General features: G+C 36.6%; 1 protein-coding gene across 3 annotated transcripts in view; it reads left to right on the top strand.

Moving 5' to 3' along the window:
- The window catches only part of LOC136028041 (uncharacterized), a 71426-nt gene that overhangs the window by 35505 nt on the left and 17099 nt on the right, over positions 1-18822 (top strand). For 2 of the 3 annotated variants that reach the window (XM_065705634.1, XM_065705632.1), the window contains one exon: positions 5994-6192. The exons of the other annotated variant lie outside the window; for it this stretch is intronic. In XM_065705634.1, the coding sequence (XP_065561706.1) occupies positions 5994-6017 (24 nt within the window). In that variant the 3' untranslated portion in view covers positions 6018-6192. Of the gene's footprint in view, positions 1-5993; positions 6193-18822 lie in introns of those variants that run through there. 3 annotated transcript variants of the gene reach the window in all.

Below are 18822 nucleotides of genomic sequence, written 5' to 3'. Positions count from 1 at the left end.
CTGATAGAGAAAGTAAGAAAAGAATGCGTGCCGAGGAATCACAAGAACAGTAAGAAAACAGGCTTGCGGCTAAAGAACGCAAAACCGCGCAGTTAGATGAAAATCCACCTGGACAGCGAGAGTCAAAACATATCAAAACTGAAAATGATAGCGATGATTGGGTTTGGGATTTTGACTTGGATAAGGTCATCAATGCCTACCAGATTTTAGTTAAAAAAACAAAGGTTCGGCGATATGTATTTCATAGTGACGCTGAAAAATAAAGAAGAAAAAGAAAACTGAAAAAAGAAAAAAGGTAAAAAACTAAAAAAAACTAAAAAGAAAAAACACTCAAAGAGAAATTACAGACCGGGGCACAAATGACGACCGGGACAGAGGGAATATAAATGACGACCGGGACACTCAAAGAAAAATTACAGACTGGGATACCGGGACACAAATGACGACCGGGACACAGGGAATATAAATGACGACCAGGACACAGGTATTTAAGAATATCGTTCAAAGACAAATTTTCAATTGTAAGAAGATCGTTGAAAGAGAAATTTCTAATTGTAAAATGACTGAAGAACCTACAATGGCAACACCCAAGGAAGCTGCTCAAAACGAATGTATTCAAGCCGAAGCAGCTGAGTTGGTAAAGCGTTACGTTTCAGGTTCTAGGTCCGAGAGGCTCCAGGTTTGAACCTTGGCTTTAGCATTAATACAAAAGAAGAAAAAAAAACTAAAAGAGGTGAAAACTACAAAAGAAAAACTAAAAAGAAAATAATAAAAAAACTAAAAAAGCTAAAAAACTAAAAAAAACAAAAAAAAGGTAAAAAACTAAAAACTAAAAAAGAAAAAAAAACTAAAAAAACTAAAAAAAGGTAAAAACTACAAAAAAAAACTAAAAAGAAAAAAAAACTAAAAACTAATAAAAAAAAACTAAAAAGAACTAAAAACTGAAAAAGAAAAAAAAAACTAAAAAAAGGAAAAAAAAACTGAAAAATAAAGGAGAAAAAGAAAACTAAAAGCCGGGACACGGGGAATATAAATGACGACCGGGACACTCAAAGAGAAATTACAGACTGGGACACTGGGACACAAATAACGACCGGGAGATATAAATGACGACCGGGACACTCATAGATAAATTACAGACCGGGACACCGGGACACAAATGACGACCGGGACACAGGGAATTTAAATGACGAGCGGGACGCTCAAAGAGAAATTACAGACTGGGACACTGGGACACAAATGACGACCGGGATACTGGGAATATAAATGACGACCGGGACACAGGGAATGTTCGATTAGCAATCACCATCAACAAAGCTCAAGGTCAATCATTAGAATAATGAGGTATCGATCTGAATACGGATTGTTTTTCCCATGGACTATTTTATGTTGCATGTTCAAGAGTCGGTAAACCTGACAATCTATTTATATGCACAGACAATGGGACATCGAAGAATATTGTATATTCGCAAGTTTTACGTAGTTAAAAACATATATATATCTATAACGAAAAGAGAAATATTTTCTCTTTTATCTATATTCACAGGTGGGACACAGGGACACAAGTACAATGGCGCGTAACGACTTACGGCGCGCGGGGGTATATATATATATATATATATATATATATATATATATATATATATATATATATATATATATATATATATATATATATATATATATATATATATATATATATATATATTTATATTAGAGAGAGAGAGAGGGGGAAGGGGGTGGGACAACTTTCAATTGAAGTTTCTGTCATCTTTACGCTAAAGTTTGACTCTGTCTCTCAACTCTACTTTTTCAACTCTACTTTCATATCTCTACTTTTCAACTCTGCTCCGCTCTTTGCGCTAAAGTTTGACTCTGTCACTCAACTCTACTTTTTCAACTCTACTTTCATAACTACTTTTAAAGTCTGCCCCGCTCTTTGCGCTAAAGTTTGACTCTGTCTTTCAACTCTACTTTTTAAAACAGTAAAAAACTTTAGCGTAAAGAGCGGGACGTTGAGGAGGGAACAGGCCCTTTTATATACGGAGTAATTTCTGTTCATTTTAAGTTTTAATATCGCTCCTTACTTTCAGTTAAAAAACTTGTTTTTTATTTAATTTCTGAACGTTTTTAAATTAAGGCATGTTTTGATTTTGGCTCTCCGCACATGAATAATTAAAACGAAATTTACACATTAATTTAATTTTATGGCTAAATGGCTTTCTCATAGTTTTGATCGGACGATTTTGAGAAAAAAAGAGCAGGGGAGTAGGCATAGTTACCCTCCAAGTTTTTGGTTATTTAAAAAAGCAACTAAAACTTTTAATTTTTTACGAACGTTTTTATTAGTAAAAATATACGTAACTTACAAATTAGCTTACGTAACGAACTTCTATATCCGTATGTTTTTATTATGTATATGAGGGGGTTCACTACATCGTCAATACCTCGCTCTTTACACTAAAGCTTAAATTTTGTCCCAATTTCCTAAGAATGACCCCTGAATCATAAAGGCCGTAGAATAAATATTTGAAATTAATAAAGTTAGTTTAGCGTAAAAAGCAAGGTATTAGGAGGAGGTTAACCCCTCATATACATAATAATTTCTATTATATTTAAGTTTTAATGCTGCTCCTTACTTTCAGTTGAAAAAACTTTTTATATTTATTTTTTCATTGTTCTTTAAGAAATGCTAAAAATCCTGCGCCCCCTTCATGGAAATTTTCTTCCCCCATGAAAAAATCCTTCATGGAAAGAACCCCCCGCGTAACTCCCTCTCCCAACCAACAAAATCCCCCTGAAAGCGTCTGTACACTTCGCAATAACCATTACTATGTGTAAACACTGGTCAAAGTTTGTAACTTGCAGCCCCTCCCACGGGGACTGATGAGGAGTAAGTCGTCCCCAAAGACATAGTTATTAGGTTTTTCGACTATGTTGAATAAAATGTCTTTCTCAAAATTTTGATCCGGTCACTTTGGGGAAAAAATGAGCGTGGGAGTGGGCCTAGGTGCCCTCCAATTTTTTGGTCACTTAAAAAGGGCACTAGAACTTCATTTCCGTTAGAATGAGCCCTCACACGACATTCTAGGACCAATGGGTCGATACAATCACCCCTGGAAAAAAACAAAAACAAACGAATAAACACGCATCCGTGACCTGTCTTGTGGCAAAAAATGCAAAATTCCACATTTTTGTAGATAGATGCTTGAAACTTCTACTCTTGGGTTCTCTGATACGCTGAATCTGATGGTGTAATTTTGTTAAGATGAAATGATTTTAAGGGGTATTTCCCCCTATTTTCTAAAAAAAGGCAAATTTTCTCAGACTCGTAACTTTTGATAGGTAAGTCGAAACTTAACGAAACTTATGTATTTAAAATCAGCATCAAAATGCAATTCTTTTGATGTAACTATTGTTATAAAAATTCCTTTTTTAGAGTTTTGGTTACTATTGAGCCGGGTCGCTCCTTACTACAGTTCGTTACCACGAACTGTTTGATCAGTTGAACGAGGGTTGTGTTTCACGATTATTCAGTTTAACGGGTATTGAGTTTGACTCAGGTGCACGGGCGTTGAGTAGCTGGAGGCGTTGACTCTTCAGTTACACGAATGTTCAGTCGCACCTGTGGTGAGATGCATGAAGGTTCAGTTACATTTGTTCATTTACACAGCGTTTAGTTACACGAGAGTTCACTTGTAATGGGAACTTTCTAAAAATATGCTCAAAAGAGCGTAACACATCCTTTTTACACTATTCAGTCTTCATTACTTTTTTTTCTGATAGTCTGATTTTCTATTCAAATGCTAAAACTAGCAGTATGTGTGAACAGCACAGTTTCCCTGTCTAAAAGGTTCCTTGTTTTTCTTTTGAGGTTATTTTTGTTTAGATATTCCTCTGGGAACTTTTGATTTTCTTTTAATTCTATTTCATATTTTGCTGAAGTCGCCAGAATTACAAAAATACCCCAAAACCTTGAAGTGCTATCAGGAATTTTAAATGTATTTCTAATCTATATTTTTCCATGTATTTTTATGTCTTTTTCAACTCTACTTTCATAACTCTACTTTTCAACTCTGCCCCGCTCTTTGCGCTAAAGTTTGACTCTGTCTTTCAACTCTACTTTTTAAAACAGTAAAAAACTTTAGCGAAAGAGCGGGGCGTTGAGGAGGGAACAGGCCCTTTTATATACGGAGTAATTTCTGTTCATTTTAAGTTTTAATATCGCTCCTTACTTTCAGTTAAAAAACTTGTTTTTTATTTAATTTCTGAACGTTTTTAAATTAAGGCATGTTTTGATTTTGGCTCTCCGCACATGAATAATTAAAACGAAATTTACTTTCGTAAATTTCGGGGGGAGGGACTACCCTCCCCCCAAGACTCTTATGGGACCCCCGCATGCTTGTGTTAGCTATTTTATCCAATTTGTGGCTCTGTATCAATACTTTTATGATGGTTTTAAAATAATTATACCCTATTCTACTAAGAAGGGTCATCTTAAACAGCCCTTCAAAGCCGTGTATTATTTTAACGAGTCCTGCATTCCCCCCACCTAACTCTCTTAATTTTAGATCTAAATACGGTAACTAAGCTTTTCAAGTGTCAAGAATACCACCTTTATTGTCAAATTTCAGGTTTTTTACATCGATTTTTGGCAACAAAACATTTCTCAGTTAATTATTTTAACAAATGTCGCATTTTCTTTCTTCCAAACCCTGTATATTTCATATTTAAATGACAAAACCTGTCAAGTGTCAGAAATATATCTTTGTTTCAAAATTTCATAGTTCTAACGTCAATTTTTGACAAAAAATACTTCTCAACTCATTATTTTACTAGATTTATTCGAAGAGCAATTTCTTAGAGCCTGCTAGGGGGAAAAAATAATGGACCTCATCCTTAATAGACCTCAAAAAAGCAAATTATGTCAGAATATTTATTTGCTTGGACAATAGCATAAAAAAGAAACTATTCCCCTGCATTTTCATTTTGCTTCACTTGCTATGCACCATGTTTTCTATTTATCTTTTCCCATAAGAATGGCTGTTTGTTATTAGGAATTGGGGTTAATTTTCCGGGTAACTGTAATTCAAATCGAAAGTAAAACCGTTAAAATAGGGATGATACCTTTTTATTGACAGTGAATAGATATAAAATTATTTAACTGGATATTTCGAACACATATACTGTGTTCATCATCAGCAGTAAAACTGCTGTTTGAGTTCTGCTGATGATGAACACTGTATATGTGTTCGAAATATCCAGTTAAATAATTTTATATCTATTCACTGTCAATAAAAAGGTATCATCCCTATTTTGAACTGTTTTACTTTCGTCATGGAAAGGCAGTGTGGTCTTCGAAGTTATCTATGTAATTTAAATTATAAAAATAGTGGGGGAACGACTATTCAACTACAAATCCAAGTCGGAGTTGGCTGCGAAAGGAAGATTTTTTTTTATCAGAGGTAGGGTACTACAGATTTTGGTATCAAAAGCTCCAATCTCCATATTTTCTGTCAGCGACAAAATAGGATATTTTATTACAAAAAAACAGAACCTACCAAATACTTTATTAACTAAATAGGTTAAGAGAAAATAAGGTTATTATAATGACTAAAAATATTCAAAGAGCTGTGATATAAGCTAAATATGTTTTCTAACAAGTGTAACAATATCTTTGAGCTACCATTGCGATCCGGTGGCTATAAGTCATGATTCAGTTTTGAAAGTTAATGCAGCTGAAATTTACCCCTCTCCCCAAAGTGAGTACACTAGACCAGTTCACAAAATCTCCACTCTAGCATTTTGGTTGTCAAGATACTTCAGTGTTTTGGGTTAAAAAGATAATAGTAACTTTTTTTTTCTCGCATTAAAAAATACTAGTTGGCTTATATGTAATTGCTGTCAATTTGATGTTCTCTATCTGAAAGATTTAAAACACTTTCGAGCAACCAGTTATTTTTACTTTTTAAAGAGTTGTTCTCCCTTTCCAGACCCAGTTCTACCTCCCTTGTTGACACTACGTTTATGGAACAATTGTTCTTGAAGCGCTCAAAGCTTGTAGAAGTCATTGTTCAGCTGAAAGAAAAAAGGTTGAAGATTGAAGAGAAAATAAAAGCTTCTTTTGAATCTCTTGAGAGAGTGAAGGCATCAAAGAAAAAAATCAGCAAATACCTGAATGATATGCGTGTAGCTAAACAGAGTAACAAACTACTCGAGAAAGACTTTAAAGAAGTTAAAAAGAAGGCTGAAGGAATTCGGATTGAAATGGAATCATTAAGTGATGCTGATCTTATCAAAAGAAACAGTTTTTTCAATAGACTTCAAGAACTTCAAAAATTAGATTCAAGACTTCAAGAGATCAAAAAAGAGATTGAAAATCATCAAACCAGTGTTTTATTTCCTGTATCAGTTTCATTTCAAGAGGTTCTAATCGCTGAACAGATGAAATTTCAAAACTTACAGGAAAAATGCAGTCACTTGGAGGTGCAGAGAGATGAGATCAAGCTCCGACAAGAAAATCTGGAGAAACAGCTTGAAGAAAACAAAATGGAGTTGGACAAGGAATTACTGAAACAGAAAAAATTTTGCTCAGTCCTAGAGAAAGATATATCAGTTGCATATACAGCTGAAGTTACTTCTCCATGCTATCCACGTGTAGAAAGTCTGTTTAAGAACGAAGAAACCCCAAGTCCAGATTCACAGCCAACATTTACTGAAGCATGCCTTTCCACTTTGAGTAGCTCTTCTTTTGAAACTATTTGTTCCACTCTTCAAATGGAAAACCAAAGAGAATGTCAAAATATCAAGGAAACACACTCAACCCGTCGTGTGGAGTCCCCAGAGAACCAGCTGCAACAACCTAGTCCAGATTCTAGGATGTCCCCCTCAAACGTGGTATCAGAACTGAATAACTTATGTTCGTCGGGCGGGCTAGTGAAAAATGAAGTTATAAGTCGTCCTTATGTGAATCCTGACGCTAGAGAAGGTCCAATGAACAATAAAACAGTGCTGAAATTAAAAGATGTAAAAAAAGAAAATTTATTTCCGAGAGAAACAAAATTGGCATTCAAACGTTTGGTGTCCCTCGTGTTACGTGCAGAGCCTGAAAAACCTGAAAACATTGTGCTACAAAAGGAATTTGTGGTGTCACTAATCAGCATGGATGCTTGGCCAGAGCTTTACTCACAAGTACAACGGACGAATGTTCTCTATCAGGAAATTCCATATTCAGTATTTATTGAAGATTTAGAAAAAATTCAAGCTTCAAACAACCCTTTACCTGATTCATCTACCTCTGTTAGTCCTGAGGCAACTTTAGAAAATAACAATCATTTAGCCCTGCATAATGCAGAACTAGCTTTTTCAAACTCAACTCAGTCCTTGCCAGAACAAGCATCGTCTAACCATTTGTCTAATGCCTCTAATAATGTATCAGGTCCAAATTTATCAGAAATGCAGCACGAATATCACAGGAACTACTACCAGAGACATTACAATCAGCAACAAAATAGGCAAGGGTTTCATCAACCAAATTACACCAACAATAATCTCATGTTTCAGCAAGACAGTTCTAACAACCCTTTACCTGATTCATGTACCTCTGTTAGTCCTGAAGCAACTTCAGAAAATAACAATAATTTTGCCCTGCATAATACGGAACTATTTTTTTCAAACTCAACTCAGTCGTTGCCAGAACAAGCGTCATCTAACCATTTGTCAAATGCCTCTAGTAATTCATCAGGTCCGAATTTATCAGAAATGCGGTACGAATATCACAGGAATTGCCATCAGAAACATTACATTCGACAACAAAATAGGCAAGGGTTTTATCAACCAAATTACACCAATGGTAATCACATGTTTGTGAACTGGCTTCAAGACAGTTCTGTGAGTCAGAATTGGCAGCAGAATATATACCCGTCACAGCTACTAGACAGATGCATCAATGATTCTTCTTGTTTACCCAATAGGAGCTATGCACAAGCAGGAAACCTAAATTTAAATCTTCACAGTGATCAGGGAACACCCCATTTTCCTCCAAGAAGTCAGACACAAGCAAGGAACCAACGCATGAATAAGAAAATGCAACCAACTGTTCGTCACTGGCACCAGAATGCTTTCTCCACTAACCTACGCCCGCAATATGTTCAGAACCACGCCATGACTCGGCCTTCTTTTCTGGTACCTGAACCTCTTATACAAAATAGAAATATAGACGTGATTCTGCAAGGATTAACGGTAAGAATTTCTAAATTAATTGCCTGTTTTGATGCCTAATCTTTTTTCCTATCTAGTAATTCTCAAAAGTCTTATCCATTGATATTTTTTTGAAGATTACAGCTTCAATTCTGAAAAAAAGAAAAATTATGTAGTTTTTAAAAGAAAAAAATTGTGCTGCGATGGGAAAAAAAAATGGTGATAATGGAGGAAGATAAAAGTTTACCAATATTGTTATTATAATCCAAGTAATCTGTACAAAAAAATAGTTTGGTATGATATTTCAATTATATTCGTTTGCAAACGCAAGCACAATACAAGATCGAATTATACATCACATTTGGTGTTTTCATTCGTTCTATCAGAGTTGTGTAATATGGCTGGGAAGTCTTCGATTCATTTATAATGGCTTCAACCTGTTTGGTCCTGTCTTATTGATCCGTAAGAGCGATATTTCTTATTCTAAGCTAAATATTTACTCATGCTGGATGCGGGACAAATTTAGTAGTTTTAACCCAGAATCGAAAAGACTGAACTTTGACTATAGGATAACTTTTGCAATCCTCACTAAGATGGAGTTCAGGAGTCTGTAATTTCTCTTTGAGTGTCCCGGCCGTCATTTATATTCCTTTTGTCCCGGTGTCCCGGTCTGTAACGTCATAAAGTCTTCAATCGCTCTGGTGTTGCAGCCAGCTGAGGAAGTTTAACTTTTCCTGAGGCGCAACACATTCCCATTGTTTCACCATTAAATTTCAAGGCCTTGCAATAGGGACCGTTTGGGCTGTATTTGAATGCCAGGCGATAATTTTGACGTTGCTCTTGTGATTCCTCGGCACGCTTTCGTTTGGCATTATCTCTTTGAGCCGCAAGCCTGTTTTTACGTTGTTCTTGTGATTCCTCGGCATGATTTTTTTGGTAATTTCTCTTTGAGCCTCAAGCCTGTTTTCACGTTGTTCTTGTGATTCCTCGGCACGCTTTCTTTTGGTATTATCTCTTTGAGCCGCGAGCCTGTTTTCACGTTGTTCTTGTGATTCCTCGGCACGATATTTTTGGTAATTTCTCTTTGAGACGCAAGCCTGTTTTCACGTTGTTCTTGTGATTCCTTGGCAAGATTTCTTTTCTTACTTTCTCTTTTAGCCGCAAGCCTTTTGGCATTAACTCTTTGAGCAGCTTCCTCGGCTGTTTCTTCTGCCATTGTAGGATTTATACTGAAATTTCTCTTTGAATCGCCCCCTTATATACTTATAATGACGTCATATGCGTACAAACAAACAAACATACAACTTATTTATATATATAACTAGCTGTTGGGGTGGCGCTTTGCGCCACCCCAACACCTAGTTGGTGGGGGTGCTTCGTGTCCCCCCCCAAGCCCCCGCGCGCGCAAGTCGTTACGCGTCATATTAGTTACGCGCCATTGCAGTTGTGTCCCTGTGTCCAACCTGTGAATATAGATATATATATAATACTAGCTGTTGGGGTGGCGCTTCGCGCCACCCCAACACCTAGTTGGTGGGGCGCTTCGCGCCCCCCCCAAGCCCCCCCGCGCGCGTAAGTCGTAACGCGCATTATTAGTTACGTGCCATTGTAGTTGTGTCCCTGTGTCCCACCTGTGAATATAGATAGATTTATATATGTGTTTCAAACTACGTAAAACTTGCGAATATACAACATTCTTGGCTTTCCCATTGTCTGTGCATATACAAAGCCTTATGTACTAATAATGACGTCATATGCAAACGCTCTTTTTACAAACAAACAAACATGCATACACACAACTCGTTTTTATATAGATAGATAGATAGATAGATACAATACAAATTAACTGCGTAAAACTTGCGAATATACAACATTCTTCGCTGTCAAATTGTCGCTACATATAAATAGATTGTCAGGTTTACCGACCCTCGAACATGCAACGTACAATTGTCCATGGGAAAAACAATCAGTATTAAGATCTATACCACATTTTTCTAATGATTGACCTTGAGCTTTGTTAATGGTGTTTGCAAATGCTAATCGAATTGGGAATTGCAATCCTTTAAATTGAAAAGGCAGATCCGTTGGAATCATGGGAATGCGAGGAATAAGAACAGCCTCACCCTCAAAAGGCCCTGTCAAGATTGTGGCCTCTATTAGGTTTTCCATTGTTTTTTTTACGGCAAGTCGCGTGCCATTGCAAAGCTTTGGTGGGTTGATATTCCTTAAAAGTATTATTGGTACGCCTATTTTTAGTTGCAGCACGTGTGGGGGAAACCCTGAAAGATCTATGGAATTTAAAAATTCAGATGGATAATTAACCGCTTCATTTGGTTCCAAAACTGTGTCGACTGACTTGTAAAGGACTGCCTGGTCTCGAATCTTGGTCAAAACAATATTGTTGATTTCGTGGACGTCTATATTTTTGGGTGCGAGAATCGCTCTTTCACTTAACCATTTATTATTTTTATAATTTTTTAGAATATTCGGAAATACTTTTTCAATCAATTCATTTTTGGACGTCACTAAATTACAGAAATCAGCAGGTAGTTGTATACATCCTGAAATTGAGTCTACTGGGAGCTTTCCGTTTCCAATTGCCAGCAATTGATCTGAAAATGTTTGACCAGAGTCATCGTTTTGCAATCGGACACGCATATCTGTAGTTAATTTTAATATTTTTACATGTGCCCATAAATTAGAATTTTTCAGGCAAGCATTCATTTCGTCTGCAGGAGTTGATCTAGGTATTATAGGTAATGTTTGCCTGAAATCTCCCGCAAGCAATAATAATGTGCTGCCAAAGGGTTTCGACTTGCCTCTCAAATCTTTCAAGCATTGATCCAGAGCCTTGAGCGATTTTTTGTGTGCCATTGTGCACTCATCCCAAATAATAAGTTTGCATTGCTGCAATACTTTACCCATCCCAGATGATTTGGAAATATTGCACGTGGGAGTTTCTGTAGAATGCAAATTCAGAGGCAATTTCAAAGCGGAATGAGCAGTTCTTCCACCAGGCAGCAATGTTGCGGCTATTCCGGACGACGCAATTGCCAACGCTATATCATTTTTTGATCGAATTGATGCCAGAATCAGTTTTATCACAAACGTTTTACCAGTACCTCCTGGCGCATCCAAAAAGAAAATTTCTCCAACGTTGTTATCGACACAATGCATTATCGTATCATAAATGTCTTTTTGTTCCGACGTTAACTTGGAAATGTTATTTTGTAGATACGACAATAGATCACTCGTACTGTAACTTTATTCACGATCCAATTCTACACATGTCGAAACAGCAGCGATACGGTTAGGTGAAGGCATTCCCAAATCCTGAAGAGGTTTGTTTGCCATACGTACGCACAAATCTTCTATAATAACTAAAGTGTAGTTATAAATTTCTGATGTAAAATCAAAAGTCATATCTGACGTCTCTAACTGTTTTCGATGGAGTATATCTTCGGACATTTTTGACTTATATTTTTCCCATAACTCTGTAGGAGCTGATGGAGAGCAAGTTGTTAAAATGATGCCAAACAATGCACGAATTTGACTTGGGGTTGACGTTTCGCACGCGTCATTGATGCAGTTATCCCAGTGTTGGTCATTCTCCAATAAATTCAGAGCTTGGCATGCACTACAGTAAGTGTCATGTATAGTACCGTTTACAGTTCTCAAATACTCAAAGGATGTCGGACCGGGTACATTCACCAAAAGCAGGCGTAGAAAGAAGCATTCATGTTGATTGGGGTGAACGGTGTAGAGTCTTCCTATCGTGGTATCTTTGAAGATGGTAGGTTGGCTGTCGACTGACTTACCCTGTTTTCGACGTTCAAATACTTTATTTTTAGTATTCCACGTGTAATACGAAGGCACTTCAGTATACAGCAGTTTTTTTTGCAAAAGAATCATTTTTGCAAAGCGAAAAAAGAGCAGTTAATGTTGTATCTGGTGGATTCAGGGCTCTTTGTTGCACGTTGGTTTCCGTGAAATAAACACGTTGACCATTCTGTAAATGTACCGCTAAGTGAACAACAGCTGGACTACGTTCATGTATCGAAAATGAAAGAATTCGCCAAACAGCTTCATTACTGCTTATGTATCTTCCAGCCTGATATTGTACGATTTCGTCGAAATCTTTGATTTCGGGCTGCAAGCCAAAAACTGCCATGTCACTGCCTTTGTTGACGTATTTACATATGTATTTGATTGCCTTTACGGAGTTACAGTATTCAACGTTTATGTGTGCATTAAATGTTTTTGATAATAATGGGGAATATGGAACAACCCACTGGTTATCTACTTCGATGGTGGTACCGTTACGCTTCTTTATTATTGCTGTTTTACCGCCATCTTCAGTAGATCTTCTTCTATATTGTGGGTAACCATCATTGCCAGTAATTGTCTTTGATACTAAAAGTCGAGGATATTGCTTTGTGCACCTTCCTTTGGCCATGCATGGTGAATTTTCGTTCAGTGCACCGCAAGGTCCATGTATCATATTTTTTACAATAATATCATGTAACCCCTTATCGACATTTTTATCAGGTATTTCAGCGGAAATCACATCATCAATTTCGTTCGAAGTAATTTTTTTATGTAGCCAGATTAGTATATGTGCGTGTGGCAAACCTCGTTTTTGCCATTCCACTGAGTACATCCAGCATCGCACTGACCCAAACACTTCAAATTTTACTATGTAGTTTATCAGTGATTTCAACTTTTGCCGGAAGACACGGGCCGTAATGTCATGCCTATGAACCGCCGATTGGCCTTGAAGTAAAAGCTGCAGTATTTCGTCCCAAGATTGATTACATGTAAATGTAATAAATAAATCTGGACGACCATAGAGACGAACATACGCAATAGCATCTTGAGCATATTCATGCATATGACGGGGACTGCCAGCATATGACGAAGGTAAAATTGTTAATCTTCCAACGTTTGTGGTATTACCGTCATTTATAACTGCATCTCGCAAATGAATGTATTGTTCAGAGCGGAGCTTGGTCTGATTCAGGCGGATATATAGCAAACGTTCTGATTCAATTTTAGCATACATATCAAAGACAAATTGGTGAAACAATTCACGGCATTTTAAAATACAATTTTCTTCATCCTGCCGAATCATTAGTCTATAGGAATAATAATGCATTGCACTGCCTTTCTTATTCATTTCTTTGTTAGTGGCTGGATTCATCAATTTAATATTAAAGTGATAGCCGTCGGCTCCATCCCAAAAAATGATAGGATATTGTAGGGCATCGTAGCATCGATGAGTTTCAGCAATTCTTAACAACTGAGCGTTTCGCTTATGAAGAATAATATCTTGAGGTAAAAACTGATCACCGACCATAACGATTGCCACTTCGTCGATAGTTGGAGCATTGTATCTACGCACATGTTGGCCAGGAGGCATTTTGTCAGCGGAAATAACAATTTTATGCGTATCAGTAGTCATCAAATCGATGGCTGTTTTGAACAGACGCACTAAATTATTATTTTCGTGGAAAAGATGTTGCAATTGGGAAACGATTGTCCTTTCAACGTTGGAGAAATTTCGCAACGTGCATTCAATTCAGAATTTCTATCACTGATGAAGTACAATTGTAAAAATTTATGATTCTCGCCTGAGAATGGTAGAAGGGACCCTGCTCTATGATAAATTTGCCCTTTTACTTTGAAAGTAGACATAAATTGATCTGGATTTTCGATTTGGGCTCCAAACGACGTCATTTGGAAACATGAGTTGTATTTTCTGATTTTTGACAAAAAACGCTTAGATTCTGACGTAGTTCCAGTAAGGAAAGTCTTCAATGGCTCTGGTGGTGCAGCCAATAGAGGAAGTTTAACTTTTCCTGAGGCGCAACACATTCCCATTGTTTCACCATTGAATTTCAAGGCCTTGCAATAGGGACAAATTTTAGACATTGTCCCGATTTGAACACATCTACTCAAGCTATAATCATCGACTGGGCTGTACCTGAATGCCAGGCGATAACTTTCAGGTTGCTCTGATTCCTCGGCACGCTTTCTTCTCTTACTTTCTCTATCAGCAGCAAGCCTGATTTCTTGCTGTTCTTGTGATTCCTCGGCACGCTTTCTTTTCTTACTTTCTCTATCAGCAGCAAGCCTGATTTCTTGCTGTTTTTGTGATTCCTCGGCACGCCTTCTTTTTTCACTTTCTCTTTTAGCAGCAAGTCTGCTTTCGCGTTGCTCTGGTAGTTCCTCGGCACGCTTTCTTTTCTGACTTTCTCTATCAGCAGCAAGTTTTTTGGCATAGACTCTTTGAGCATCTTCATCGGCTTTTGCCATTGTAAGTTCATCAGTCATTTTAAACTTAAACATTAATAGATTTCTACGTGAACATATATGTCTTAAATATCTTTAATGACGTCACCGTCATAGCAAAAATGACGACAACTAACTTCATGACGTCAGTCGATACAGAAACATGACGTCACCTGATCCACAGACAGACAACTTATTTTTATATATATAGATATATATTTTTAACTACGTAAAACTTGCGAATGTACAACATTCTTGGCTGTCCCATTGTCTGTGCATATAAATAGATTGTCAAGTTTACCGACTCTTGAACATGCAACATATAATTGTCCATGGGAAAAACAATCTGTATTCAGATCTATACCTCATTATTCTAATGATTGTCCTTGAGCTTTGTTGATGGTGATTGCTAATCGAACATTCCCTGTGTCCCTCTCTGTGTTCCGGTCGTCATTTGTGTCCCGGTGTCCCAGTCTGTAATATGTCTTTGAGTGTCTTGGTCGTCATTTATATTCCCTGTGTCGCGGTGTCCCGGTCGTCATTTTTGTCCCGGTCGTCATTTGTGTTCCGGTGTCCCGGTCTGTAATTTCTCTTCGAGTGTCCTGGTCGTCATTTATATTCCCTGTGTCCCGGTCGTCATTTGTGTCCCGGTGCTTTGTTGATGGTGATTGCTAATCGAACATTCCTTGTGTCCCGGTCGCTTTCTCTTTGAGTGTCCCGGTCGTCATTTGTATTCCCTATGTCCCGGTGTCCCGGTAGTCATTTGTGTCCCGATGTCCCGGTGTGTAATTTCGTCAATCAACAAACATGACGTCAGTCGACACACAACCCAACACCTAGTTGGTGGGGGCGCTTCGCGCCCCCCTCCATGGGAAAAACAATCTGTATTCAGATCTATACCTCATTATTCTAATTATTGCCCTTGAGCTTTGTTGATGGTGATTGCTAATCGAACATTCCCTGTGTCCCTTTCGTCATTTATATATCTCTCTATGCCCCCCGGCGTCCCAGTTGCTGTTGTTTCCATGTGTCCCGGTCGTCATTTGTGTCCCGGTGTCCCAGTCTGTAATTTCTCTTTGAGTGTCGCGGTCGTCATTTATATTCACTGTGTCGCGGTGTCCCGGTCGTCATTTTTGTCCCGGTCGTCATTTGTGTTCCGGTGTCCCGGTCTGTAATTTCTCTTTGAGTGTCCTGGTCGTCATTTATATTCCCTGTGTCCCGGTGCTTTATTGATGGTGATTGCTAATCGAACATTCCTTGTGTCCCGGTCGCTTTCTCTTTGAGTGTCCCGGTCGTCATTTATATTCCCTATGTCCCGGTGTCCCTGTCGTCATTTGTGTCCCGATGTCCCGGTGTGTAATTTCGTCAATCAACAAACATGACGTCAGTCGAACACAAACATGACGTCACTCGACACACACACACAGACAACTTATTATATATATATATATATATATATATATATATATATATATATATATATATATATATATATATATATATATATATATATATATATATATATATATATATATATATATATATATACTGAATATATTGAACAGAATTGATCACAAATAAATAGTAAAATGGCATAAAATCATTCTCTAATTACCTTAACTTTTCTGTCAGTTGGGGAAGCCACCTTTTAATTTACTGATCCCGTAATCACCTTAGCTTTTCTGTCTGTAGGTGAAGTCACCTTTAGTAAAATTATCTTTAATAATTTTTTTTCTAATTCAAAGACTACGTAAAAATTTTGGAATCCCATTCACTATGCATGCTATTGGCTATATTGTGAGTTGTTTCTATTTCACCTAACATAAATTTGTTCGGAAGAATTTTGTTAACAAATATATTTCTACTAAAAGAAAGTTGTTATGGAACGTTGTGAGGGAAATTTAACTTTCAAATCCGAACGTTATAAAAGATAATTAGAAATATATTTTTGAGCCTTAGATTAACAGATAGACAGTTGAAAAAAAAAACCTTGTAAAGTTCTTCATTTAAAAAATAGTCGTGAACGACTTTGTGTTTTATAATTTGTTATTATTGTCCATTTTATTTACCTATTTTGAATTTTTAAACACTATTTTAGATCTTTGTTTACAAATTAACGTTTCATTTTCTAAATTGTGTCAAATCCTGTAAATACCAAAAACTATTGCTAACTATTGAAATGGTGAAAACACGCCTTTAGATATTGGGAAAATGAAAATAATGGACCTTAACAATTTATAGTTTGCTCTCGATTTTTATGTTTAGTGTGATTCTTCATGACTTCGTTTGGTTGTGTTTTCTTGGGGGGTTTGTTTGTCTTATTTTATCAGTAAGAATACTCAGGGAAAGTTTGTACATACCTGTAGGATAAAAACATTCTCTTCCAGTCTGAAAATAATGCAATTTTTTCTATTTTCTATCTTTTTCCATTCTTTTTATAATGACTTTTTTCTCGTTTGAAAATTTTTTAACTCTGAAAATAATCCAAAAGGAAAAATAATTCTGATATTAGATATATCTAGTTAGTGGTATATTTATAGAAAATTACATAGGAGCTTCTTGACACAATTGCCTTTGGAATAGGGGAACCCTTACGACTCTGCATAAGAATATAAGTGCTCCTTCATAATATTGAATTTTCGTCACATTTATACTTCATTTCTTTTGCGGTTTGGTTTTTATTTCTCTTTTCTTCCTAATCTATGGTTCCCTTGTGTTTTTTTCTGCTTTACATAAGAAAAAACATAGACATACACTTTATCTGCGGTTAGAAACCAGGAATGTTTACAAAAACATTTGGATTAGAAACCACGAAGCAAGAAAATTTGAAATCATCCGCTTGTATTTCATGTCTACCTCGGAGCAGATACTACTACGACTACTAACAACTCAACGCGGCACCAAGCCGCCTAAGTCCAACGCAGCTAGCTACACAGGCTCCTCTTCCATCCTAATCTATTCAAAGCATCCCTTTTTACACAATCCCATGATACTGACATGAGCAGATACTTCTAGGAAATATTTCTTATTGAGAGTAGAAAAACTACAAATAAACCATAGCTTAGGAAACAGAGATAAAGAACAAGCCACGAACAAATTTAGTATAAATATGAATGCAATTCAATGTTGTGATGAAGCACCACAGCATAAATATTACAGTTGCGAAAATTTCAATACTATTTATTAGAAGCTTTTTTGGACACATCATTCGCACACCTTTCTTCATGACTGCGTTTGCTATGATCTGATTGAATGACAACAATGCCGAGAAGCAGCTGAAGCTATTGTTTTGACCCGCGCTGTGATGTATCCCGTTTCTGAACCAAATTTCCGCTACTGTTTAATATGTATACTGTGTGAAGCACCTATGACCCTTTGCAATGTCATGGAGAAGCGCCTATATGATTTGTTATAAATATACCTTTAACAATATATTTCAAGTACATGGACAGTGAAAATGAAACCTAGTCGTTTTTAATCTTAAGTTGAACTGGAATGAGATGAATGAATGTAACGAATCTTAAAATGAAAATTCAGTAATATTCTAGTTATTTTTCAGGGTGTGTGTGTTGTATGCGGGAGGCAAGCAGTCATTTTTCGCAGTATTTGTCACTTGGTTGCTCATCTTTATTGTTCTGAAGCTTGTCAAGTAAGTAAAACAGTTTGGCAACATTTTCAAATTTTTAGCTAAAATACTTAGCCTAATGTTAACGCTGTTGCAATTTTGATTGATGAATTCTCTGTAGCCTCTGGTTGTTCTGCCTGATTTACTACTATATCAGACATATTATGTTGAGACAATTTTTCCTTTTACTTGGTGTGTTCCACAACTCAGCTGTCATTATTAATTAACATTTGTTACTTTTAGCCTGAAATGGTAGATAAAAACATATTTATCCCCTGAAATACTTATAAGACATAAAAAGAAAGGGGGGGGGATGACATTGTAGTTAATGCCGATCTTATAGCAATGTAATTTAATAATAAATTTAGAAAAACCTCAATATCAAGATATCTAAAAATCTGTATTATTTCAACAAAATTCGCAGAGAGCAATTTTGCAACTTGTTTCGCAACCTGAAAAGCATAGCGACTCAACAGCTTCGCAATTACGAAATAGGTATCTTTGGACATCGTGAACTGTCATAAAATAAAAATGAATAATTTCCTGCCTTCTTATGCCATTTAAACGAGTCTCATTCTCGGCGTGAAAGTGTGAACATCTAAACCCTGAGGATAAACCCGTTATAATTGGATATACCATAAGTGCTATAGCTTACGTCGTCGTTAAGACCAAATCAAATTCGAAGAAAACAGTTAAAATAAGTAAAA

This window comes from Artemia franciscana, chromosome 6 (genome assembly GCF_032884065.1).
Source record: "Artemia franciscana chromosome 6, ASM3288406v1, whole genome shotgun sequence".
In the NCBI taxonomy this organism is placed as follows: Eukaryota; Metazoa; Arthropoda; class Branchiopoda; order Anostraca; family Artemiidae; genus Artemia; species Artemia franciscana.
Note: the sequence above shows the minus strand (reverse complement) of the source record. Positions and strands in the feature narration are given on the sequence as shown.